This window comes from Microcebus murinus, chromosome 16, assembly GCF_040939455.1.
Source record: "Microcebus murinus isolate Inina chromosome 16, M.murinus_Inina_mat1.0, whole genome shotgun sequence".
NCBI lineage: Eukaryota > Metazoa > Chordata > Mammalia > Primates > Cheirogaleidae > Microcebus > Microcebus murinus.
The window spans coordinates 10,467,028-10,494,583 of NC_134119.1; the positions used below are offsets into that span (position 1 = coordinate 10,467,028).

General features: G+C 55.7%; 1 protein-coding gene across 1 annotated transcript in view; it reads right to left on the minus strand.

Annotated features, from left to right (window-relative positions):
• BCAS4 (breast carcinoma amplified sequence 4) overlaps positions 1 to 27,016 on the minus strand; it is a 53,348-nt gene extending 26,332 nt beyond the window's left edge. The window contains exons 1-3 of the mRNA XM_012766144.3: positions 26,742 to 27,016; positions 13,717 to 13,788; positions 4,203 to 4,304 (exon numbers count right to left, since the gene is read on the minus strand). Coding sequence (XP_012621598.2) covers positions 4,203 to 4,304; positions 13,717 to 13,788; positions 26,742 to 26,831 — 264 coding nt within the window. The 5' untranslated portion in view covers positions 26,832 to 27,016. The remainder of the gene's footprint in view (positions 1 to 4,202; positions 4,305 to 13,716; positions 13,789 to 26,741) is intronic.
• Positions 27,017 to 27,556: the final 540 nt, after the last annotated feature.

Consider the following 27,556-nt stretch of genomic DNA (forward strand, 5'->3'; position numbering starts at 1 on the left):
CCTACCTGTGCGACTTGGGCAGACGGCTTCTCTCCGGCCTCTTTCCGTAAGACGAGATTAGGAAAGGACCTCCCTCCTGGGCCACCGCGGCGTCAAGCACCCGCGGTCCCCACCTCTAGCAAATACTCAGGAAATGTCAGTTCTTATTAATAAGATGGATAAAGGGTTGAGCTCTGGCCTGCGAGGTCGCCTCGAGGTTTCCAAGCCCCCACCTGGCAGGTCACACTGGTTCTCAGGGCAGGTGGTCTCGCGCTCTGTGGAAGCCACCGACACTGTAGCCACCCCGGGACCCTCGGCCAGCAGGGCAGAGTGTGACCACCCGGCCCAGACAGGTTCCGCCTCTCTCAGCCTGCGGACAACAACTGCAGCCCCAGGAACAGCCCGTGCTCCCCGAGCACCCCGGGAGCCTGGCGGTGGCCTAGCTCATTTAACCCTCACCGCGACGGAGGAGCGGCACACTCCTGGCGGTCGGAGGAGGAGACTGACCCTGCGAGGCCGCGTGAGTTACCACGGGCAGGTGTGAGTCTCGCTCCCTGCTCTGGAATCCACCTGCCCAGATTGTACCTGCAGATTGTATGACACACACCTGAACTAGAGGGAAGTACGTAATCTCCCACTTGCCTCAAAATCCACGATCTTCTTGGACTAACCTAGGTTTTTCCTCCTTTTAATAGAAACCCAGTTACAAAGAAATCTCTCTCTACTCTAAGTAAAGCAACAGCGCAGGGCCGTTGACACAAGTGAGTGCCACTCAGCCTTAACGCTAGTGAGACTCTAGGGCAGAGTGGGGACTGTCGCAGACTGGAGAGTCAAACCCCATGGAAGGGGACAGCTGACACTGAGCTCCAGCTGTCCCCAGAAAGGGATGGAAGGAACACCGTGGCCTTCTAACACCTGGCCCTCCAGCAGTCCCGGTTCCTGCTGGCATCCGAGTTTGCAAGCTCCATCTAAAACTCGCAGTAATTACTGGTGGGAGTGGAAAATAGTGTAGACGCCTTGGAAAACAGTTCAGAACTGCCTAAAAAGAGTTACCATATGACCAACCGAAGCCACTCCTAGGCATTGACCTGAAAGAAATGAAAACATATGTCCACATAAAAACTAGCACACGGATGTCCACAGCAGCATTATCCAGGATGGCCAAAAAGTAGAAACAAACCAAATATCTACCAGCTGATGGACGGACAAATAAAATATGGTACATCCCTGTAACAGAGTATCATTCAGCCATAAGAAAGAATTAAATACTGACACATGCTACAGCACGGATAAACGTTGAAAACATTATGCGGAGTGAAAGCCAGACACAAAAGGCCACATACGGTATGATCATGAAACATCTAGAACAGGCAAATTCCCACAGACAGAAAGTAAATAGATGACTGGTTGCCGGGGGCCAGGGGTGGGGAATGATTCCTAATGAGCATGGAGTTTCTTTTGGGAAAATGTTCTGGCATGAGGTAGCGGTGATGGTTGTACAACCTTGTAAATATACACAAAGCCTCCAAATGGTGCATTTTAAGGATAATCAATTTGGACGTTGGTGGGGGAGATTAGAACAGCTGTAACCCCTCCGATGGACCCTGTCATTCTCAGAACAGGGCCCAAACCCCACGCCTGGGCCCTGCTCTGTCAGCCACAGCTCCAGGCTCATCCCTGACCTTGAGTTCCACCTGCCCCCCAAGTGCCCGAGAAGCTCACCCTTTCCTGCCTCTGGGCCTTTGCACACGCTGTTCCCGCCCCCGGTCTCCTGGCCGCACCCGGGAACCTGCCCTGGCCGAGCTCTGGCCAGGCCCCTTCTGCGTGTGTCCGAGCAGCGGGCCTGTCTCCCCCAACCTGCGTCCCTGTCCCTTGCCCCTCACGGGCCACTCGCGGGACCAGGCATCTTCCTGCAGCTGTTTCCCGCACCCATCCCAGGGCCGCCCAAGTTCAGCAAACATCTGCTGAATACGACAAAGCTTGGGTGGGAGAACCTCTCTGGTGTAGGCTGTCGAGGCTCAGAACTGGCTGCTGCGTCACACGCTGGGAAGAGGCAGCGCCAGGGCCGGGACCTGGGCCATGACTCCAGGGCAGCACTTCCCAAACAGGACGCTGAGTCCCCAGGGGACACCTGGCTACACCTGGAGACATGTTTGGCTGTCATGCCGGGGAGAGTGGAGGGAGGGGTGCTAACGGGACCCTGTGGGTGGCGGCCACAGCTGCTGCTAAGCGGCTCACCAGGCCCAGGACACCCCTCCGCGGAGAACTTTCCAGCCCCAAGTGTCAACAGCGCTGCGCTGCAGGCAGAGAGGCCCCTTCTGGAGCTGGCACTCCTAACCACCCGGCTGCACTGTCTCCCCAGCGGCTTCGGGCTCCTCGGGACAAACGCCAAAATCCTGACCTTGGACGGCAAGGCCAGGACAGCCCAGCTCTGCTGCCAGTTCCTCCAGCCACATGTGGGTCCGAGTCCCTTCAGTCCGGCAATCCGGCCTCCTAGGATTCCTCCAGGGTCCCCCCAGACAGCAGAGCCAAGGTCCTTCTCTCCAGGGCCTCTCCCTGGGCCGCACCCCTCCCCCTCCCCAGCCCCTCCCCCAGCCCATCTCTTCCCTGCACCCTGCAGGAGCCGCAGACCCCCTCCCCCCTCCCCCCACCTCCCCACCACTTCCCTCACAGCACTTGCCTAGAGAACCAAACCCTTGGCCACCATGGGCAGCAGAACCACGGCTCCCAAAGATGTTCAGGTCCTAGTCCCTGGACCGTGTGCACCTGTGACCTTCCCAGAGACCCTTAAGTTCAGGATCGTAAAGGGAGACTACCTGGATTAGCCCGGCGGCCAATGCCACCATGCAGGCCCTTACACGGGGAGGCCAGGGGACCAGACCCGCAGACAGCGCAGAAGGTGCTGCTGCGAAGGCTTTGAGGAGGGGGACGCAGGCCTGGGCGCTGGCGAAGGCGAGGAAATGGATTCTCCCCGAGGTGAAAGAACCGACCTGCCAACACCCTGGTTTGGCCCCGTAAGGCATATCCCGGGTGTCCGACCTCCTGAGCTAGAAGCTAACGAGCACGTGTTGTTCAAGCCGCCGCGTCTGTGGGGATCTGAGACACTGGAAGCCGACGTGGTCATCCTTCCCCGAGTGTCTGCTCGGCGCTGGGTCGGCGACAGGGCACAGAATGTCCAGAAAGGAGCTGGGCGTGACAGCCGGCCCAGGCGAGGCGAGAACCAGGCTACACATTTGCACGCTCTCTTTCCTCTTTCATGTGTGTGGAATCAAATTCAAATGAATCAGCTGTTCCAAGGGCAAAGTTTTAATTATATTCCTGCTTCATTCTCTGCTGACAAGAATGTTAATTCTCCGCTAGCTCGGCGCCGACCGCCACGCCTGTCACTCCCCTCTGCAGCTCGGAGGGCCCACAGCCCCTCTGCCCAGGGGACCCTCCACAGCCACGAGCTCCTCCCGGCCCTTCCCTGTGCGGGGGACCTGGGGCCCGAGCCCACGCCCAGGCCGTGGCTGAGCTCCGGCAGACGTGAGCTGGAGTCCAGCGTCACGTAACTAGCGGTGTGACCCTGAAGAAGTGGCTTACCTTGCGGAGCTCGTGCTCCTTCTCTGGGGACCCACTGTGCAGGGCAGCAAAGAGGAAATGAGACGCTGGGCCTCCCCGGCCAGACAAGGAAGGGGCAGGGGAGCCAGGCCGGCAGAGAGGCAACAGGGCCGGGTGGGGTCTGCGGAGAACCAGAGCACCGTGCCCTTCTGCGGGGCAGCTGCCACGGGCTCTCCCCATTCCTGCAGGAATGCGGCCCAGGGGCTGGAAACGCTCTCTCAATTTGGGTCATCTTTACACAGGTATTGACACCTGGAAACAGTCACTGAAATGTGCACTTAAGATGTGTGCACTTGTGCATTTATACCTTGAAAAACAAACACATTAACGTGTTTAAAGAAATGTGGGCCCGGGGTATGGAAGCTTTTGAATTTTCAAAAGAAGCTTAAAATTCAGATTTTTATATAAAGCGCCCTGATTTCTAAACGTTAGAAACAAATTCTTCTTTGTCATTTAAAAAAAAATACCACGTGCGTGCAGCCCCCCTCTCTCATCACAAACCCCCTCTGTTGGGCCCAACACCTGACGCTCCCAAGGCCAGACCTGCGCCTTCAAAGAGAGGGTGACAACCAGATCGAGTCTGCGGGTCTCACAAAGAAACCTCGTTCTTATCCTGGACGCACCTCTAGCCGGTCCACTCTGGCATAGACGCCACGCATTTCTGTCACTTTGGCCTTGAGGAGTGGGATGTTCTCCTCCAAGATCTGCGAAGTGTCGCTCCTGATCTGCAAGGAACAAAACAGCTCATCAGGCGCCTGCCCTGTCTCCGCGTCCTCCTGCCTGTCTTGGGGGCTGGCCGGCATCTGCGCCGGCCCCGCTGATGGCCAAGGCCCCAGGGCGTGTCCTGCTCAAGGACCGGCCCAGGAACAACCCAGAGCCCCAGGTGGAAACCAAACCCATCGCCTCTTGGCACCCAGACCTACCCGGGTATTACCAGTATTTATTGACCCACAAATTAATCCATCCCCACCCAAACAACCAGCAGTGAGTCCCAAACAGAACATCTTCAACCACTAAACCACTAAACTGGAGCAAATGGAAGAAGCAAAATCTCTTCTCTGAACCAAGCTGCTAGGTCCAGTTTTTGTTGCACTGGAATTAATAATGTTAACAAGTCGGTAATTATCATTAATATTCATTAATGTTAACGAAAACCACGACTCTCACACGCAAGCACTGTGCTAAGTACTTCCTTGCATCATCTAATTTTCATTTTGTTCTGCTAACAAGGACCCCAAAAGTGACTGTGAACATCTTTCTCTGGATCACTGAGATTAGACATTGACACCTCTGTTTTCCTTCAGAGCCTAAGGACGAAGGCTAACTCTTCCGTGTGTGTGTGTGTGTGTGTGTGTGTGTGTGCACATGCACGTGTGTACATGTGTAAAAGAGACGCCATTTGCATGTTATGGTATCCTCACTGTGCAGAAAGGCAGTATACACGCTGCTCTCAAATTCTGGGCAGCACCCGGATCCCCTGGGAGAAGCCTGTCACACGGCGACTCCCGGGCCCCTCTGACTCTGGTCCTATTGTCTGGGAATCTGTGTTTTCGGCCAAGGCTCCGAGCAGCACTAGAGTGGGGGCTGGGAACCACAGTTAGAGGAACACCAGTGGGCACAGCAGGAGCTGGACTCGAGAGTCAGACCAGAGTGTAAATTTAGCTCTGCCCACCATGAGCTGTGCGACCTTGGGCAAGTCACCACACCTCTCTGAGCCCTCCTCTGCTTGTCTGGACAGTGGTGCAATGATGGGGTCGTTCCTTCCTTGGAATGCCGTGAGGGTGAAGTGTCTAGCAAAGCGCTGGCAGCTCCTGCCGGGTCCCAATGACTCCCACCCTCCTGGCGCCGACGCCTTTGGGTGCTCTCCCCTCCCCGAGACTGTGGGCTGGACCTAATGACTCGCTTCTAATGAAGGAGCCAGCCACAGGCATGAGATGTCACTTCCCAGAGTGGGTGACACAGGCTGTCACCAGCATCTTGCTAGCGTCCTCTCTCCGCCGGCTCACTCATGCACACTCTCTCTGCCCCACTTCCCCCTCCGCTGCCTGCCTTGATGAAGCCGGCCGCCACGCTGGAGGGGCCCATGCGGCAGGAACTGAGGGCGGCCTCCAGCCAACAGCCCACGGGGAACTGAATCCCGCCCACGGCCACGGATCTTCCCCGGAGGCGGCTCAGGCCCCGGTCGCGCCCCGGTCTCGCCCCGTGAGGACGGCAGCCTGCGAGAGCCGGGGCCAGAGGACCTAGCTCAGCTGCACCGGAATGAACATTGTTTTAAGCCACTAACTGACATAATTCTTTATGTAGTGATGGATAATATAGGATGACAACTCAGTACAAAATGTTTACTTTTAAAACTGTACCTGTTTTCCTTCCTCTTACTGCCTACGTATGTAAGAGTTCTTGTGGTTCTCATGGGCATCTGGTCCCCTGCGATTCGGATGACAGGTTGGCCCTGAGAGGTGGCACCTGGTGTCAGGTTGCCCAGCCTCAGTCTCTGCCCAACCTTCTTCACCACGACCCGAGGCAAGTCCCCCAGCCTCCCTGTGCCTCAGTTTCCTCATCTGTACAATGGGGGTGCATAGCAGTGCTGTTTATCGCACAAGAACTCCATGAGGATTAAACAAAACCACCTGTGTCTGAACGCGGCCCACGGATGCCCTAACGTGGCCCGCAAAGTGTTTTGGTATTTTGATTTGACTTAATTTCCAACTTTAAAATTCCAGTGGGGCTCCTAGGAGAAATGGCCGCTTCCAGGGCTAGGATGGGGGAAACATGAGACAGCCTGGAGCATCCTGTGGGACCAGAAAGGCAGGATTCAAAAAAATTAAGGATGGGGCATGTCAGAGGGGGCAGGAGCCCACCCGGGAGAGCGAAACCGCCACGGCTGGAACAATTTGCGCAACCAAACAAGTAACGTCGGACCCAAAGTATAAGCCCAAAGTTTAGCCCAAAGTATGAAAGAAACGTGCAGGTCTGATGAGCACACATAATGGATCGGGACATGGACACGGGAAATGGCAACGTTCCGGCGGGGAGACCTGGCAGAGACCCCCCCTCCGCCAGCGACAGAGGTTTGCACGCGCCGCGACGCCAGGGGCGCTGGGAACCCTCCCGCACGCGTGATGCGAAGGCCCCTCCCCTGCGCCGTTCTCTCCACAAACCCTAACTCCCGTCTAACCACAGGAAAAAGAGCAGAAAACCCGGACCCCTCGAGGCCCCTCTGCCAAGCCCCGAGCAGGGCCTCTTGCAGCTGTCGAGGCCACAGAAGTGAGGAGAGACTGGCGCTGCCCTGGTCAGAGGAGCCTAGAGGGACGGCAACCCTGCGCGACGCGGCACTGGGACCCGAGCCTGGAACAAAGGAGGACACCAACGGGAAACTGGTGAAATCACAGTAAAGCGCGGAGCTCGGTGAACAGCACCCGCCCAACGCCGGCTTCCCACTTCCGCAAACGGGCCGCGGGGCGCGAGATGCTCGTGAGGGAGGTACACGGGAGTATCGGAACTAGCTTTACAACTTTTCCATAAATCTAAAACTATTCCAGGCCGGGCGCGGTGGCTCACGCCTGTAATCCTAGCACTCTGGGAGGCCGAGGCGGGCGGATTGCTCGAGGTCAGGAGTTCCAAACCAGCCTGAGCAAGAGCGAGACCCCGTCTCTACTATAAATAGAAATAAATTAATTGGCCAACTAATATATATATAGAAAAAATTAGCCGGGCATGGTGGCGCATGCCTGTAGTCCCAGCTACTTGGGAGGCTGAGGCAGGAGGATTGCTTGAGCACAGGAGTTTGAGGTTGCTGTGAGCTAGGCTGACGCCACGGCACTCACTCTAGCCTGGGCAACAAAGCGAGACTCTGTCTCAAAAAAAAAAAAAATAAATAAAATAAAATAAAATAAAATAAAATAAAATAAAATAAAATACTATTCCACAATGAAATACATAAATGTGGCTTTAAAAATAGAAGTAATTGACTCTGGATTGGCAGCTACTCTTACCAGCAGCTCTGGCGGCACTGGGCCTGCGTTCCCCCGGGCACCAAAGGCTGGGCTGCTCCTCCGGGTGGGCCTGAGCTCGCCTGCTACCACCGTCCCCACCCCTCCCTAGTGTCCCATCGCTGGCCCCTTCCCTCATGTCCACACCCGGCCTGTCTGCAGCATTTGTCACCAGCGGTGGAGAAAGTTCTCCGTACCCTCCCTGTGTCCCCCAGGTCGAATGTCTAGAGAGAAGCCGTCCCTCCACCCAGGAGAAAGACCCCGATACGACACAAAGCAGATAACTGATGAACGACCCAAAGCGGATAACTGACCCACGACCCAAAGCGGATAACTGACCCATGGCACAAAGCGGATAACTGACCCACGCAAGGCCCAAACCTTGCAGAGCAAATGCAAATCTTCCCTTTCTGTTGATTTCTAAAGAAACCAAGGGGAGGAGGGAGTGAGAACGCAGGATTGGTCTTAGCAACCTACAGGGGTGAAGGAGAAGGAGCTCTCCCCGCCTCCCTCTACATCCCAAGGGACTGGAGGACACAGAGAGCGTGGGCTGAGCGAGAGGGCCTTTTGGCGGGCCGCAAGGGGCTGTGTGCACCTGCTGGGGCAGGCGGTACTTAGGGCGGGGGAGGGGAGGGCAAGCCTAGGGGTGGAGAGACCCCAGCCCTCACCCTTGGTTCCGCTGCGGGCTGGCAACCCCGAGAGGAAACTTCAGGGTTAATTGATGAAGGCCCAGTGACGAAGGCCCAGTTGCAAAGACACGACACCAGCAGACCACGCTCTGAGCCTTCCCTGCACGCCGGGCCAGACCCTGCGAGGCAAGAACCATTTCCTCTTCAGCCTTATCTCAGCAGTGAGAACACCGAGGCTCAGAGACTAAATGAGCTGGCCAAGGTCACAAAGCTGGAAGGCGAGGGAGGGAGGATTCCAACCCAGGTTGGTCTGAGGCCACCCCCAACCCCAGAGGTCCACAGACATTGTTCCATCGGGCCCAGGCAGTGTCAGTCTGGCCATGTCTAAAAGACAAACAAAAGCACAAGAAACTGCCAAAATGTCAAATTCAGGATATTTCCCTTAGAAACCCAGGTTTCTGGCTTCTTGTGAAAAATCAGGAGAACTGACCATACTGAGCCAGGACCCAGCCACACCGAGCCCACATTTCACATGACAACAAGCAGCGGGAGCCGGGTGACAGCTGCCCCCTTTGACAGCCCCAGTCCCCACCGCTCCCTACAGTCCCCCCAACACGGAGTCCATGGCTACTCTGAGCACTTTTCTTCTTACAGGGGGGTCAAGAGGAGAGTGACACATTTCTCACATCCAACTCGCTTCCCACAGTCACATCACGGGCACGTGACCCTGCACGCCTTGGGCTACACTCTGAGAAGAGCGAAGAGGTGTCGGCGAAGGACCGATGCCCTTGAGCCTCTGCCAGGACCAATCCCACCAGGTGTACGAGCCTGAGCCCCGGGACCCCCAGCCCAGCCTCCCGCCTCCCCAGAGCTGGTCTCGGGAGCCCAGAAGCTGGGCGGCAGGTGCTGAGGTCGTCACAGAGCGAGGGCGGCTGTCCAGGATGACTCAGGGCCCCCAGGAAGGAGACCAAATGCACTTGACCCGGGAGCACACGCCCGTGCCAAATGCAACTGCTGGGCCCGGGCCAGCGGGCACATTCCCGTCTACGCAAGCGAAGGAAGAGCCTGCTCCCCGGCGGAAGGGGGGCCCGAGGCCACTGGGGTCTCAGAGGACCTGGACAAGCTGCCAGAGCCCAGAGGGCTGAGCGGGAAGGCCCGACAAATCCCGTTACTGTGGCAACATCGCCAGCGCCCCGGCCCTCCGGCCTGGACGATGACGATGGCGGCATTAGTAGCTGCTGTTTCTTGGTCCCGTGATACGTGGCAGGCGCTGTGCTCGGCGACTGTCTTTAACTGAGTGTGAGTGACAGGCAGTGAGGTCCTGAGTGGACAGCTTGACGAGTCTGTGCAGATGTCTGCACCTGTGCCACCACCGCCAGGCCGCGCACAGAACATCCATCGCCCCTGCAGGCTCCCTCAGGCCTCCTCCCCGCCACAGGCCCCTCCCGCACCCGGCCCTACCTGATTTCTACCGCCGTGCCTCAGTGTCGCCTGGTCCCCAACTGCAGACTGACGTATTCTCGCGCCTGGCTTCTCACCCAACACCACGTTTGTACGACGCATCCCTGTTGCCGGGGCGGCAGCCCGCTCTCTCTCATCACCGTGTCGTGTTCCAGTGCGGGAACGGACAACTGATTTACCCATTCCACTGCGGGCGGACATGCCGGTCGTTTCCAGCCTGGGGCACAACGAACCAGGCTGCTAGGAGCACTTGGGGATGAGTCTTTGCGTAGACGCTTGTTTCGGTTCTCTCTGGTAACGACCTAGGATTAGAACTGCTGGGATACAGGTAGAGCGTATGCTGATGAGAAACCGCCAAATGGTTTCCCAAACTGGCCGTGTCTTTTTGCATTTCTACCGGCAACATATGAGTGTTTCAGTTGCGCTACATCCTTGCCGACACTTGGTATGTTGGTGGTTTTTAATTCTAGCCATTCTAGTGGGGGTAAAGTACATACCCTGCCTCAGCTATTCCTCACAATAACTCTCTGGAAATGGATACCATCTGTTTTTTCTTTTTAATTTTTTGTAGGGACAGGGGTCTCGCTGTTTTGCCCAGGCTGGTCTCAAGCTCCTGATCTCAAGCAGTCTTCCCGCCTCGGCCTCCCAGAGTGCTGGGATTACAGGTGCGAGCCCCTGTGGCTGGCAAGATGGATACCATCTGTAGTGGGTTATGTTCCTCCCATGAAGAGGTGGGGGTCCACGTCCTCTCCCCTGGTTAAGAGCAGGCTCTGTGACTGCTCTGACCAATACACCACGACAGAAGTGCCACTGTGTCAAATTCCAAAGCCAGGCCTCAGGGCACCTGGCAGCTTCCACTTCCTGCTTCCTTCCATATTGGAATAACTGCTCCAGGGAGGCCAGACGGCCATGCTGCGAGGAAGCCCAAGCCAGCCACACGGAGAGGTGGCATGGAGGAAAGTCGCACCAACCAGTCCCCAGCCAGACCGGCCATCCCACCCCGGTGCCAGACGGGTGATGAAGGAGCCAACCTGAAATTCCCATCCCCACAGGTGACACGTGGCTCGGAAGAGCTGCCCCCCGCCCCGTACCCTGCTTTAGCCCATAGCATAAACTGGCTGGTTTCCACCACTAAGTTTTGGGTAGTTTGGTCAGAACCGTGGTCTCCATTTTACGGAGAAGATAAAGATTCAGAGAGGTAAAGTGACAAGCCCAAGGCCCCACAGCGGGAAGCAGCAGAGCTCCACGTGCCAACAATTGGCATCATATAGGGAGTCAAAACAGGTCCCAGCACGCAGTAGCGAATTTCAGTCACAAAGAGTGATCGAGGTCAAGCTGGAGGAAGAATTAATACATCAGACAGGAAGCTGGACTTTGATTTCTAACAGCCTGATTGTATCAGAAAGGAAGTGGCTTCTCTCTGAATCACGCAGCACAGAGTCTGGCTTCTCTCAGGCCTCTAAATTGATCAGACAGTGTCTCTGAAGGCTGAGGCCGGGGCCCGAGGGGCAGTGGTCCATGGTGTGATATCACTGGCCCCTACCTTAGATTTTAAAGCAGCTCTAAAGTGCAAAGGAGGTGCCACGCTAGGACTGATGACCAGCCACCTGTCTCTGCAGCCGTGAGCCCCTGACGCCAGGGCACTAGCATGCAGGCGAGCCAAGCTCCAACCACTAAGAGGGGCAGAGGGTTTCTATAATATAAATGTCATTGGCACAGAGCACGCCTGCAAGGGGCTGCAAGCTCAGATGCCTGCAGGGGCCCAGCAGAATCACATTTGCAGTGCAGGCTGGGTACATCATAGCAACACAGACACATGGAAAGTTCTCCACTTCTACAAGGAAGCACACTCTCTTCCGCTTCTTGGAACGTGGGACTCTCTTGGTCTGCCTTTATTTTTCACACTTTCAGTAGGGTCAAGAGTACAGGGGAATGTAATCTATCAAAAACACACGAGCACGGGGTGGCTGTGGAGTGGGGAGGCTCCCCGGGGAGCAGCCGCAGCTCTGACAAGCGGGAGAGCCGCACGTGCGACGCACAGCGGGCAGCCGCTCGCCTGCTCGCGTGCCAGGTGCCTTGGCGATGCATGCCAGGTAGAAATAAGCACCCTGGGGGCTACATCTTCACATTTCTCAGAAAAGCCAGGAATCCAGATTTTTTTGCATGAAACTCTCAAAATGTCAGCAGCTAATGCTTATGTTCTGTTGTTTTTTTCCAGAAACATATCTGCAGGCAGGACTGGGCCCATGGGTCATTCGTGCATGGCCTCAGAACTAAAATCTTTGCAGAGAGCGTCTCCAGGCTCCAAGTGAGGAAGACCTTCCCGGCACTGCCTGCAATCCTGGGTCTCCCGGAGACACAGACACGTACATCCCACCGGGAAAGCCGTGATGGTTTCCAGGGCCGGGTGGAACGGGCCTCTCTCCGCCTGTCCAAGCGGACGCCTGCCCCAGCTCTCCTCGCAGGCTGGATAAAGGGGCTCCTTGCACAGGACGCCCACAGGGATGCTGAGGTGGGACTTGGGAACAAGAGTGTCCCCAGAGCACCCGTCCACACCGTCTTCCAGACTTGCCTTCCCTGCCTGCGGGCAGCACTCTCCACACAGTGACAGCCACGCCACGTCCCTGGCCTTCCTGCCTTTGCACAGGCGGATCCCTCTGCCTGGACGCCCTCTATTCCCGTCTGTTGAATTCTTTCCATTCCTCCTTCCAGCCCCAAATTAATCGCCACCTGCTCTGCGAAGCCTTCCCGGGAACCTGGGGCTTGGTGGGGACAGAGACAGATCGAAGTCTCTCTGTGGCCTCCAGCTCATCATGGGGCCCCTTCACGAGAAGTGTCCGATGTTTAGTGACGAGGAAAGGACTACCCAGGCGTTAAAAGCCCGTCTCATTACCTAGCTCCCACCTGGACCCATGGCAGAACTTTAAAAAGAGGGACAAGCACATAGGTCCTCTTGGGATCGTGTCTGTCCCACTCACTGCGGTGGCCCAGGGCGAGCCGGGCAGGTACCAGATGTCTGTGGAGTTCTCGGGGACAGCACACAGCGCCCGCGGTTGTGCTATTGCACACAGAGCCCAGCGCAGGGCAGGGGCTCATAAGTGTCCGGGGCCGTTGTCACTGTTCCACACTAGGACTCTCACAGATGCCTCTCAGGTGCCGGACGCTGCTCTCCGCGGGGGTCTGAGTCTACGCCACGGGGCCCTGGCGGCCAGGCTTGCCCTGCACGGGGAAAGGCAGGCCTGGTCGCCCCACGAAGCTCTATCCTTTGGGCCTCCTGGTAGAAGCCTCAAACCTGGGTCGCTGGTTTGCCTCTAGTAAGCTTGGGAACGCCTAGAAAATTCCATCCCTGCTCCTAGGGGCTACACACTGGGCTGGCAACAGCCCTGGGGACACGAGGACCTAGAGGCGACTTCTCAGGGAATCTGGAGTAGAGACTTGGTCTTCCGGGCCTAAAGCATTGTCTTCTGTCTTCTTCCCCACCCGGCCTGGGGGATTTGAGCCAACAAAACAGGGCAGGAGGCAAAAGCTGGGAGAACAAAAGGATTCAGGAAGGAACTTGATGCCCAACCCCGCCACCGCGAGCTGTGGCCCGGGCAAGAGGCTCCTCCTAGGCCTCGCAGGCCTGAAGCCATTTCCTGGCTGTCTCCATGTTTGCACAGCGAACTGTGCAGAGCGGAGGAAAGTTAAATATAGTCCTAGCATCCCCACTGAACGGCTCCCCGCATCGGTGCCCGAGAGTGCCACCTTGTGGCCCGCTCCGGGCTCCTCTGCGGAATAAAACCATCTCGGGGGACGGACGCGAACAAGATGGCTGCCTCAGGAAGCACTTGGGGTTGAGAGAGCGAGGATGTGTGTGAGAGAGAAAGTGTGAGAGAGAAAGTGAGAGAGAGAGTGTGTATGTGAGAGAAAGAGAGAGAGAGGCTTTCCTCTCACCGCTGGCCGCTGCCCCATTCCTTCTGGTTGCTAAATCACCACCAAAATGGCGTCCCCTGAAAACTCCATCAGGCCCGGAGTCGGGCCTGGGCCTGGGCCTGGCCTCCCGGGCAGGCGCTCACCATGTCAGCCAGGCTGCAAAATTCTTCCAGCCTCAGGAGCATCCCCTCGATGGTCTCCTCCACCTCCTTCGCCTGAAAGAGAGACAATATCCTGGAGATTAGCAAGTGGTTTCCAGGGAGACAAACACCCTTCATTTTTTTTTTTTTAAAGCAAACTAAATCTTAGGATTATGTGCCCAGTTCCTTCTAGACCCCTTTCCGTAGCCTGGTCTGAAATAGCAATACGCTGGCAGCAGTCAACTCCCCTCCATGGAGGACTGGTTAAAGCCCACGCAGACAACCCACGCTATGCGGCCCTCAGAAGAGACGAGATCAATAAATGCTAACTGGAAGTAACAAAGCTACCCTTATCCTCCCCACTGTACAGATGAGCAAACTGAGGCTCAGAGAGGTGAAGTAAGCTGCTCAAGGTCACACAGTGAACAAGCAATGGGGCCGGGATTCTAATGTAGGCTGGGGTCCACAGCCTCAGAGCCTGCTCTGATAAACTCCGCAACATGCCCCCCTGAGTAGCAGCCGGGGAAGAAAAGAAAGGTGCTGGAGGTGTTGGTTACAAATCTATCTTTTTAACCACACACAGAAATGTACGTGGTTCAACAGAGAAAGGCCTGGAACGATATGTGCCTAATCTTTAATAGTTAAAGGACATGCTTTTTTTTTTTTTTTTTTTTTTTTTTTAAGAGATGGGGTCTCACTATGTTGCCCAGGCTGGGCTCAAGCAATCCTCCCATCTCAGCCTCATGAGTAGCTGGATTGTGAGCCGCCATACCTGGTGAGACATGCTTATACTAAAAATTATTGGTTGTTTATCTGAAATTCAAATTTAACTGGGCATGCCATAGTTTCTTTGGAAACCCTATTAATAGTGCTTCCGTCAGCCTGGGGGGTAGGGATGGGGAATGGGCTCCGACAACGGCGACTTAAATGTTTTATGATATTTGAAGGGCCAGGCAGTGACATGAATGAGTGAAACAGGTCATCGGAGCTTGTGGTCACCTGAGAGGGGTGTCTAGTTCTAGAGCCACTAGCCGCCATCAATAAACACCGGCCCAGGGCAGCTAGGTCTTTCCATCTTCCAGGAGAAGTCAGAAATTCTAATTTGATGGGAAATGTCCCAATTTTTAAATATTGGCACACATCCAGAAAGGAAAATCTTTAACACTCCACGGGCCAAGCCGATTGTGAACACTGAGAGGGCCTGTCGGGGTGCAAGCCCCGCTTTATTCCCTCGCGCAAAACTCAGTTTGAGCTTTCCCCCCCTCGCGTGCGTACTACGTTCATGACTTATAAAATACCGGTTTTTGTCGTTGCTGTCGTAATGGCCAGGCATCCAGAGATGAAGTTCACCCAGAACACGAACCACTGTCTCTGGCTTACCAGGCCACGTGGCTCTGCTCCAAGGAGGGGTGGCCTCGCCCCCACCCCCGCACCTGAAGACGCCCTCACCACCCTCCTCCGCCCAGAGAAACGTTCACACAGCGCCAGCGCCTGCCGCCTGCGGCATGAGCGTCGATGCCACAACAAAATAAACGACTGCACAAAAAGAAAAAAAAACCCACATCTTTCGGGCTGGAGTATAAATAGCACCAAGTTGCAATTTTAACTCTGGAACCTTCGCCTCACAGCTGGGACTATTTCTGCCCCTCAACGGGGGGTGGTGGAGCAAGGCCGGGAGACGTGAAAGAGACCCCCACCTCCCAAAAGTGGAATTGTGGTTAGAAAACGTCCTTTCCGCGCTGAGGGAGAAAGATGAGCCAGAGGTCACTGAGGGGGAGAAGGGGAAGGTCGGTTGTTGCTTCTGATCCAGAGGAAAGCACAAGAAAAGGGGGGCACGAGGGGCGACAGGGAGTCCCTGGGAGCATGGTGTAGACAACCCAGATCCCAGTCTAGACACAGGCCCGCTCAGGAAAGCAAAGCGTGCGTGGGCACCACCAAACCCACGGCCCTGGCTGGGCGGGACGCCTGCTTCCCAAGGTGCTCTCTTTGCTTGTCGGGAGCACGTCTCGCCCGACACTGGCATGTTCAGAAAGGACGTGGCATGTCCACGTCAGTCCTGGGTTCAAACCCCACCTTCCCCTCTGCCAGCTGCTCGACCTTAACCCAAGCTTAACGTCTGCCTTTCGCTGCAGCCGGCTCGCCTGGGACAGGAGCCGTCACACCCATTGGGCAGGGCGGTTGGAAGGTAAACGCGCCGTGATGAACCTGGCTGAATCATTCACCTGAGTGCGGACGCACACCAGGCTCGTGAGGAGGGGCTGCTTTGTGTGTGCCTCTCACTGGATAATAAAAACCACGGCTAATCACTACACGTGGATTAGCTCATTTGATTCTCACAAGAACCCTACACAGTAGGTGCCACTATCCCCCCGCTTTCATGGATTGAGAAACAGAAGATCAGAGACGTTAAGTCGCTTGCTCAAGGTCACACAGCTAATGAATAATTGAAGCCAGAATTTGAGCAATCTGACTCTAGAACTGAAGCTTGTGACTACCAGGATCCTCTTTGAGGGAATGCAGGGATGTGTCCCCTTTACTGCTGCCTGTCAGCTACGGTCTCTCTCCCCCACCTCACCCCCTGGTACCCAGGGCAGTGCCCAAAAGCAGGGCGGAACAAAGGGTGCATTAGCTGACTGGGCAGCTAAGGGAGAAAGGAGACCAAGCCGTTCCCAGCCAACAGGAAGGCACCCAGGATTAGCCAGCCCACCGTGCCCACAGATCGTTCGTGGGACGATCTTCCCTCAAGATAATCCCCTAAGTGGCCTCAGAAATGAGAGTCCCGCAGGCTGCAGCCCACGTGCCCCAGCCCGGGAGCAGAATGAATGCCCTGGCTGTTCTTTGCAGCTCCCCGGGCATAAAGCGCTCCACGCGGAGGGGAGAAAGGGAAAAGGCTTGTTTGTAGCGACATTCAGGGAACGACCGGCGGGGACGGCACGTGGGCTTGTCTTGAACGCGTGTGAATCATATGGTTTTGCTTTCTTCCCCTGCGCTCCCCCTTCTCCCAAAGTGCCAGCCCCAGCTTCCCAGCAGGGCGTGCCAAGAAAGCGACGTGGGGCTGACCCTGCCTGCCAAGTGACTGGCACAAGGAAACACACAGAGATCCTCTAGCCATGATCTTTTCCAACTCAACACATGGGAACTCCATTGTCCAGTTGCTCAAGCCAAGTACTTCAGAGCACACTTGACTGTTCCTTCTCTCCGCTCCCCTCCCATCCAGTCTGCCAGCAAAGCCTCTCGGTCCTGTATTCGAAATGTCCCTACCCCCATCTGACCGCTTCTCCCCACCTCCTGCGCCTCCGCTCTGGTACGGGGCACCGCCAGCTCTCGCTAGGACTGCTGCAGTAGCCTGACCGCTGGTCCCTTGCTTCCTGTTCCGCGCCCCTTCCATCTACTCCTCTGACGGATTCGGTTAAAACCAAAGCCCTCCCTGCCCCGAACGCTCTGCTGTACCGCTGCACACCCACGAGGACGGCGACCGTCGCAGAAATGGAAAGCGACTGGGGCTGGCAGGGACGCAGAGCAGCTGGAACCCCCACACGCCGCTGGTGGGAAGGTGAAATTGTGCAGCCACTTTGGGAACCAGCCTGGTAGCTCTCAAAAGGAACCCTATGACCCGGCAAGATACCCAAAAGAAAATACATGCCACTACAAAAACCTGTACCTCATTCGCAACAGCCAAAAGGAGAGAGAAATAACCCGACGTCCGTCAGCTGATGAATGAGCAAACGCAACGGGACTGTCCACAGGACGGGATACGATCGTCAGGGAAAAGGAATGAAGCACCGGTACACGCTACAGCACGGGTGACCCTTGAAAGCACGTCAGACGGAAGCAGCGGGACACAAAGGGCACGCGGTACGCAGCTGCACTTACACGGAGTGCCCAGAGAGCCAGACCCACAGAGACAGAGCGGAGCCGCGCTGCCTGTGCACGCGGCATGGGGACAGAGTGAGGAGTGACCGCTAATGACTGTGGGGTTTCTTATTTGGGTGATGAGAACGTTCTGGAATTAGATCATAGTGGCGTCTACACAGCACAGCAAATATAGTAGAAACTGCTGAATTGCCTCCTTTAAAATGGTGAAGTTCATGTTTTGTGAATTACATATCCATTTCTTCTTTCTTTCTTTCTTTCTTTCTTTCTTTCTTTCTTTCTTTCTTTCTTTCTTTTCTTTTCTTTCCTTCTTTCTTTCTTTCTCTTTCTCCCTCTCCCTCTCTCTCTCTCTCTTTCTTTCTTTTTTTGAGACAGAGTCTCACTTTGTTGCCCAGGCTAGAGTGAGTGCCATGGTGTCAGCCTAGCTCACAGCAACCTCAAACTCCTGGCCTCAAGCGATCCTCCTGCCTCAGCCTCCCGAGTAGCTGGGACTACAGGCATGCACCACCATGCCCGGCTAATTTTTTCTATATATATTAGTTGGCCAATTAATTTCTTTCTATTTATAGTAGAGACGGGATCTCGCTCTTGCTCAGGCTGGTTTCAAACTCCTGACCTCGAGCAATCCTCCCGCCTCGGCCTCCCAGAGTGCTAGGATTACAGGCGTGAGCCACCGCGCCCGGCCTGCATATCCATTTCTTAAAAAAATCCTCTCCCCCTTCCGCCTCACTCAATAAACCCCTGACGGCCTCCCGGCCTCCAGCCCTCTCCAACCTCGCGGCCACCGCGCACGCTCCGCCAACGACCCCAGGGCCTTGGAACCCGCCGTGCCGGACCGGGAGCCGTCCCTCACTTCCTTCCAGCCCTGGCCCCACCGTCTCTTCTCGGCGAGGCTCTCCCCGACCCCGAGGCTGCCCCGCTCCCAGGCCTCCTGCCCGGTTCACTTTTCCCTTTAGCACTTACCATCTCACACACCACGCATTTCTCTAATCTCCTTTCCTGTCACCCCTACCAGAGTGGAAGCTCGGGAGGGCACCGCTTTAGTCCCTTCCGTTCCCCTGTCCACTCCCCGATCCTGGAGCGGCGCCCGGCACACAGCAGGCGCTGTGTCTCTGAAGACTCTCCCACGCCCTCCCGTCCCACACGGCCTTCGGCAACGACTTCGCCCTCCGCCCATGAAGAGGCGGCGCCGTTCCTCGCCAGCCCGACCTGGGCTGGCCGGCGACTGGCCGTGACCGGCGGGTGCGGTAGCAGCGATGCTCGGGACCTGACACCTGCGGCTTCGGTTCGCCTCTCAGAAGCCAGCGGCCGTGTGAAGAAGCCCGGGCAGCCTTGCTGCGGAGGCCACATGGCGAGAGAGGCCCCGGGGATGAGAGGCCACGTCGGGGACACCCGAGATGCCCCGGCGCCACCTGCCAGACGGACGGACGAGCAAGGCCCCGCCGCCTGCCAGTGCAGCCCACCCGCTGGCTGAAGGCAGCGCCGGGTGAGCAAGCCACATGGCAGCTGTTTCAAGCTGCTGCTAAGGTTTGGGGTAGTTGTGACGGGGTGGCTGCTTGACTATTCACTGCAGGAAAGAAAGGAGGGAGGGACGGAGGAGGGAGGGAAGGAAGAGCCTCAGGGAAGGAGGAGGACGTGGACCAGCTACAGCCGAGAACTGCGGCCCGGGCTGCTCTTTAGTCTCGACCATGCACCTTGTGCAGTGTGGTCTCAACACCTCCACCCATCTCTGTGCCTCCGTTTCCCCATCTGAAAGTTGGGGGAAAACAATCCTCAGACTCTCTCTGTCCCAGGATGAAAGCTAAGCAGGTCGACTGAGCAACTTCTCTGGGTTACTCCCAGCGAGAGGAAGCCTCCATACAAGAGATGACTGTCACTAGGATCTTTCTAGGGTCTCCAAACTCACAGGGACACAGACGCCAAGCAGGTCGTGGAGTGGGCCGTGCTTAAGGCTGTTCTCTGTTCTCTGCTTATTCTCAGTTTCCCACTTTCGGAACTCCTGACCTCAAGCAATCTGCCGCCTCGGCCTCCCAGAGAGCTAGGATTACAGGCGTGAGCCACCGCGCCCGGCCAGTTTCCCACTTTTGATAGAGAGATTTTACTTTCTCCAACTCTAAGGAAAACAGCAGCAGGAGCAGGATAGCAAATGGCAGCTGACGTTCAGTCCCCGGGTCAGGGAGACGACAGAGAGGGGCGGGGACTGCAGCAAATAGGAGAGCCCACACCCCAGCTAAAGAGGGTGGCTGCTGCTTGGCCCCAGCTTGTGCCAGGCAGGAATGTGCCAACCCTGCTTTGATGGAGACAAACCGTGATCCAGATATTTATGCAAATTCTCCCAATCTGAAAATGTTCAAAACTAGCCTAATAAATTTAGAAATACTATGACAGGCTGGTGCACCTGTAAACCCAGCACTTTGGGAGGCTGAGGCAGTAGAGTTCCTTGAGCCCAGGCGTCAAGACCAGCTTGAGCAACATAGGGAGACCCTGTATCTACCAAAAAAAATAAAAATAGCTGGGCGTGGTAGCACACGACTGTAGTCCCAGCTACTCAGGAGGATTGCTTGAGCCCAGGAGTTTGGGGTTGGAGTGAACTATGATCACACCACTGCACTCTAGCCCCAGTGGCAGAGCAAGACTCTGTCTCAAAAATAAATAAATAAAAAATTAAATTAAATTAAAATATAATTTTGATTTAATATTTGATGGCCAAATAAGCCTGTCTGTGGCTGAATGTGGCCTTTAAGCCTCTGGCCAATCTGTGTCTTTAAAACACAAACATATGGGCCGGCACGGTGGCTCACGCCTGTAATCCTACCACTCTGGGAGGCCGAGGCGAGCGGATTGCTCAAGGTCAGGAGTTTGAAACCAGCCTGAGCAACAGCAAGACCCCGTCTCTACTAAAAGTAGAAAGATATTAATTGGCCAACTAAAAAAAAAAATATATATATATATATAAATTAGCTGGGCATGGTGGCGCATGCCTGTAGTCCCAGCTACTTGGGGAGGCTGAGGCAGGAGGATCGCTTGAGCCCAGGAGATTGACATTGCTGTGAGCTAGGCTGATGCCACCGCACTCACTCTAGCCTGGGCAACAAAGTGAAACTCTGTCTCAAAAAAACAACAACAATAAAAAACACAAATGTATTAAGTCAAACAGTAGATTAGTGGCGGGTTTGGGAAGAGGGAGCTATGGGGTACAGGGCTTCCTTTTAGGATAAAGAAAATGCTCTAAAACTGATTGTAGCTGATGGTTGCACAAATCTGTGAACGTACTAAAAGCTGTTAAATTGTACACTTTAAATGCATGAACTGTTATATACGTGAATTATATCTCAATAATGCTGTTTAAACACACATACCCCAAAATACGGAAGAATCTTCCCAGAAACCACAAGGTTCACTCAGCCTGAGCCTCATCCCTGCACACGATGGGAGGGATGAAACGAAGGCTGAAAACTCCTGGGAGTTGGGGAGCAGATCGAGTGATCCTCTGGACGGCTTCGGTTTGCATTGCAAACCAGGTAGGAGCCGGCAGGTTAGATAATCCACTGCCCAGCGAGGAACCTGGGGGACTCACTCCTCCCAGGCCACCAACGCAGGACAGAGATCCCATGCTGGTCCCAAAGGGACCCTTGACCTTGAGATTTGAGTGTCCACAAAGGGCTGACCACTCTGCTCAACACGCACCCTGACCCTGACTTCCAGGAAGGTTAATGTGGCAACAGTGGCCAAAATTTAAACCGCATGTGTCCTTAGAGTCAGTAATTCCCTTCCTAGTATTTACCCTACATATTTGCATAAATGCAAAATGATGAGGCATTCACTGCAGCACCCTGTGTGACAGCAAAAGACTCCACATAACTCAAATGTCCATCAGTAGAGGAAGGGTTACCTCAATTATAATTCACACAGACAATGAAATGCTAACTGCTAAAAGTAGGCAGCTCCCCGTGCACTCACAGGAAAGATCTCCAAGATATGTTGAGTGCAAAAAGCATAACGCAGAAGAGAGGAGTCAGTGGGAGGTGAGGAAGTACCTGTCCCACCTGCCTGGAAGGGAGACACAGGCAACGAGCTGCAGCGGCCTCTGCAGAGAGGAGCAGAGGCCTGAGGAACAGGGTGGGAGGAGGCTCACCCTCCACCCCCTGGCCATGAGGCCTTTCAGATTTGTAATATGTGCATATGTTTTTAATTTTTGAAAAAAAACTTTAAAAGACACAACCAGGCTGGGTGTGGTGGCTCACACCTGTAATCCTACCACTCTGGGAGGCCAAGGTGGGAGGATTACTTGAGGTTAGGAGTTCGAGACCAGTCTGAGCAAGAATAAGATTTCGTTTCTAACTTAAAAATAAATAAATAAATAACACAACCAACTCTAATTTACTTTAAAAGAACCACAAGGCCAGGTGCAGTGGCTCACTCCTGTCATCCCAGCACCTTGGGAGGCTGAGGCAAGAGGATCACTTGAGTCCAGGAGTTCGAGACTAGCCTGGGCAACACAGCGAGACCCCCTTCTCTGCAAAAAATTTTAAAAATTAACCATGACATTCATCTGTAGTCCCAGCTACTCAGGAGGCTGAGGCAGGAGGATCACTTGAGCCCAGGAATTTGAGGCTGCAGTGAGCTATGACGATGTCACTGCACTCCAGCCTGGGCAACAGAGTGAGACTCTGTCTCTAAAAAAGAAAAAGTGAAAAAGAACCACAAGCTGTCTTTCCCACCAGAGCTGCAGCAAAGGGATTGATCCAGATCCCAAGACAGCCTAAGAGAACCGGCGGCTCGTTCAAATCGTGCATTGGGCAACTGGGTTTTGTAAACCCTAAGTGGAGTCTGTGGTTGGCCCTACATGTAGGTGCAAAGAAGGAACACTGCACTTCTAGGTCTACACTGCACTTCTAGGTCTACACTGGACCTCTGGGCCTGGTGAGTGAAAATTCCTGATCTTTAGCCCAAATGGAGGGCTGAAAATGCCCCATTCCAAACACGGCTTAGAACTGTTACTGGCGAGAGTGTGGGTCGCCCCAACTGCGAGCCCCGAGGCCGGGGCTGCTCTCATGCACTCTCACCTCCAGCACGGTGTCTGCACCTGGGGCCTGCCCAGTAAATGCCTGTGCAGTGAATAAGCGAATGCTCGTAGCTAACGTTCCCAGACCCCTTATGGAATCCCCCATGTGGAATGAAGAGACGGGGTGGGGGGCACGGGGCCTCACCTGCACCCAGGCCCGAGGCTCCAGAGCCCACGTCCTCCCGGAGCCTGGCAGACCGTCTGGCCCAGGCAGGGCGCCGGGGTTCACACGCCCGTAAGGGATGTTTCTTCGGCCGACAGGCACCAGGCAGTGAGGACACCGCAGCAGGCGGGGCAGCTGGGGTCTCTGCCGCGCGGGGCCGACGCTGGACGAGGGCTCTCTGGACAATGGGGCAGATCCCACGTGCATGGACGTGAGCCTGCACGCCCTGCCGGCGCCAGGCCAGAGTGGATCCCCCCAATAATTAACTCTCCTCCAACTGCCAAAGGGATTTTCCAACAGACTGGTCACTCCCGAGCCTAAAACCCGCCTGGAGAGCTTGTAAGATCCCACTGCCCGGGCTGCACCCACACCAGTTAAATCAGACTGCCCAGGGGTGGGAGCCAGACATCAGCATTTTTTTTTAAAGATCCCCAAGTGACGCCCAAGTGTGCAAGGTTTGGGAGCTACACCCGTATCAGTGCTCTCAGCCATGGCTACACCCCACGCCTAGAGACGGATTCAGTCTGTTTATAGATGCACGAAAATACATATTCTCTGCCCCGTCTTTACGTACCGAAGACGGCAGCGTGAGTCTCAGCACGTGCGTTCCCCTCACGAGTGGCATGGCTACGGGGCGCCCGCGCGGGTGGGCACCGGGGTGTCTCCAATCTTTGGGAACCTGCTTGAGTCAGCCTCTGCTCACTCAAGCAAAGCTGCGGGTGTGGGGAGTGCTGGCTGCCTTCGTCTCCTCCCATTGAGGCCACTAACCCCGTCTGTGGGCCAAACCCGCCCCGTGTCCCATGTCCCAGCTCAAGAACCAAATGGGACTCTGGAAGAGCCTGGCCAGAATTCTCCCTGGGTGAGCATCAGTGGGGCCCCTGAGCTCCCCTCTTCATAAATCACAGGACCCCAAGGGGACACATCTTTCTCCCTGCCATCACGAAGCTGCTTTGGGAGACCCCCCTGAAAAGAGGAAGCTCAATCCAGAAACAGAGACAGGAACAAAAAAAAAAATGCTGGTTGGACAGAAAACCCCAAAGGCACTGGAAATAGTAACTCACCTGCCCCCCCCCACCCCCAATCACAAGGCGTGTCCTCCAGCGGCTCCGCCATGCTGCGGAAGGCCCGGCAGAGCAGGTGCCCCTCCCCTCGCTTCCCCTCTACCAGCTGCTCCTCTCTCCATCCCGAGAACCACCTGCTTCGTCTCTCTAGGGTTTCCGCAAGGACTGTTCCCTCTGCCTGGGATGTTTTTCTCCTCCAGCAACCAACTATTCACGCCCATCAGGGCTCACCATGAAATGGCACTGCCTCGGGGAAGCCCTCCCTGACTGCACGTAGGCGATAACCTTCCGTTCACCCTCCTGGATCTCTGTACTCCCTCCTCCTTGTGCTTTCTCAGTGGACTCCAGCTTTCTCAGAGAATCCTTCCCTGCCCCTTGTGGTGTGCTCTGAGCATTTATCACAGGTTCCCACAGACAGCCCCAGTGCCCATGAGCACGGGCCACCCCATCTAGAGGTCTGATTTGCTACGTGTTCATTGTCTGGCAGTGCCATGGCATCAAGGGCCTCGAGTGTCTCACTGCCTGCGGTGTCCCCAGCCCTGGGCAGTGCCTGGCACACACAGGGGCTCCAGCTGTTGAATGACGCCAGCCCCACTTCACTGGGAAACCCAGGACGCCCCAGGCCCGGGGCTGGCTGGGCTGAGACTCCCGCTCCTTCACTTAAAATCCAAGAGAGACGTGGAAGCCGGGCTGGTAGAGAAGGACCTGCTGCCAGGCCTGTTCCCGAGCCAGGCTGCCCCTTTCCAGCTCATTCATTCGCCAACCTGGAAGCAGCTTCAGCTCAGGGATCTGCTGATGAATTAAGCTTTAAGTAGAAGCTGCGTGTGACTCGGCGCTGGTGCAGTTTCTGTTGCTTTTGGTAAATAAACTTCAGCAAGTGCGTTAAGTGGGTTTCCTGCCACGTGGAGCTACTGGGAGTCTGGGCTCTCGCGGACGTCCCTTACCAATAAATACGAGCCAGCCCGAGTCTGAGTTAAACAGAGCCCCGAGGGAGAAAATGAAATTGACACACGCAGTTTCTCTTGAAGACTGTCCCTAATAGAGACAAAATGAAGCCGGGCTCTGGCCACTGGGCACAATGACATCTCACTGCTATGTGTAAGGGAGAGAAGGAAAAAGAAACACACTCAGGATGCTAAAAACCCGTGAAAAATAGTAGACAGCGTGAATGCCTGGCCCCATGTCCCTGGGATGCCAGACCAAGGTGCACTTGGGGGTTGAGCCTCCCCCAGGACCCAGCCTGGCAAAAGACAGCAGCTCTGGGTCACTCACAAATGGTCCATCGATTACAGTACATCCACACAAAGTCATTTCTTCTGCGAGTGCCTCAGTTTGCTGAGCTATAAAATCCATATAACACCATCCTAGTCACTGGGTCACTGCCATGATGCAGCGACATAACCAATGAACATGGCTCGACACTCTGCCAGCACATAGTATGTGCTCAGAAAATAGGAGCGATTATTGGGATACCAGGAAGCCCAAGAATGATGCAGACCTACGAGCTCCAGTGAGGAAGCTGCTAGCCTCGTGTGACTATTGAGCACCTGAGATGTGGCTGGACCCAACTGAGAGGTGCTGAAAATTCAGTATTAAAAGCTTTATTTTAAAATCTGCTATCCCTTTGTATGCCCATGCAGCAACCAAGGCAAAGGACAATGAAAGGGGAAAAAAAAAAAAACAAAACCCTGATTTTGAAAGCAGCACAAAGAACAGAATGAAAATTTCATTAATCTTTCAAATAATAATTACATGTTGAAATGATATTTTGGATATAGACTGTTATTTTAAATATCTTGATAGTTTCACCTGTTTCTTTTTCACGTGGCTCCTAGAACACTAAAAAATTACACAGGTGGCTCACATTTGTGGCTCCAGTTACATTTCTATTGGACAGTTCTTATGGGTCCGTTCTGACATGGAAATAAGTCCATGTGGTTTTTACGACTGAGATATAATTCACAAACCCTACGATCCACCCGTCTAAAGCGTATGAGTCAGCAGTTTTCAGGACATTCACAAAGTTGTGCAGCCATCCCCACCAGTTCCTGGCCATGTCCATCACCCTGAAAAGCAGCCCCACAGCGGCCCGTCAGCAGTCGCTACCCATCTGTTCACGCTATTTTGAGTAAAGAAAAGCAAGTTGCAGGACAGGTATTATGGCATCGAGTGGGGCCTTGTAAAAACTCATATAGACACACAGGTATTTGCATTTGCAAATGCAATCTTTAAATGTCTACACTGATTTAACCAAACTGCTAATGCTGGTTTTCTTTGAGAGCTGGAATTGGGGTGGGAGAGAAAAGAGGGATGCTCACCTACTACGTTAAATACTTCTGTGCTGCTTCTGTGATTTAAAAAGAGAATGGTTGGGTTTCTGAATAAGTCCCGGTGAACTTGGGTAAATAACTTTTTCGCAGCACCGCCCGCAGACTGCCTTCAGCTGGAAGGTCGAGTCTCAGACCTACTTTCATTTTATCCTCTTAAAGCAGAAACTGCAGACAGAGACACGGTGCTTGCCCTCCTGGCCGCAGGGGGACCGGGCCTCGGGCCCAGCTCGGGGAGGGGGGGACCGGGCCGGGCCGGCGAGGCCGGGCAGGGGGACCGGGCCGGGCTTCCCCAGGGCCAGCCTGGCAGACGGCGGCAGCTCCGAGCGCGCTCGGCCGGCGGAGGCTGGGGCCGGGCGGGGACGGGAGGCGGGTCTGGGCCCGAGGACCGGTGTCGCCCCGAGGAGGACCAGGCGCGACCTGGGAGTGGGGGCCCCGGGGCCCCGCTGCCAGCGCCCGAGGATGCTGCGGGCAGCCCGGCGTCCCGGCGCGGGTGCGGGGCCGCGACCTCCAGCACGGCCCCTCCTGCCCGTCCCTACCTCGGCCCGGGGCTCGGGGGTCAGGGAGGCGGCGAGCTCGCGCGCCCCGCTGCGCACCGGCTCCGGCCGGTCGGCGTCCACCAGCAGCATCGGGAGGGCGGCGGGCCGGCTGGCGGAGGCGGCCCGGGAAGCGGTCGCCGCGCCCGGCCCGGGAGCCCCGCCCCCGGCCCGCCGCACGCCCCGAGGCCCGCCTGGCGGAGGCGGGGCAGGTGCGCGCCCGGCGGCCGCCGCGCGGGGCTCCGGAGCGCGGGCCGAGCGGGCAGCGCCACCCGGTGGCGAGCGGCGCGCGCTGCAGCCGCCCGCGCCACCCGGCCGCCCCGCGGCGGGCACGCTGCCCTGCAGACTGCGGTCACCTGGGCACCTTTCAAACTTCCCGAGCCCGGGACTCGCGCAGTCTCTGCGTGGGGCGGGACCGGGGCCTCGGGATCTTCTGAAGCTTTCCAGGTGGTTCCTGGAACCAAATTTGAGACCCTTTCCACGGGAATCCCGATGGAGCGCTGGTTCCCGGGAGTTTTCGAAAGCCCAGAAAGCCGCCTCACACCTGGCCGCTTAAGTCAGAGCCCCTGGGGGTGGGACTTGAGCATCCGTCGTTGTTTAAAGCTCCCCGGGTGATTTCAAAGGGCATCCAGGATAGAGAGCTGCTGTCCTGGGGCGCCTGGCACTTAGAGCCCAAAGCCCCCCTGCCGGCCCCCCAGGCCCATCCTACTCAAGCATCTATTTTATGCCAGACAGGTCTTGAAAGTTAGGGAAGCCGGGGCGCAGTGGTTCGTTCTCCTCTTCCTTCCTCCTCGGGACAGCTTTTATAAAGCTCTCTC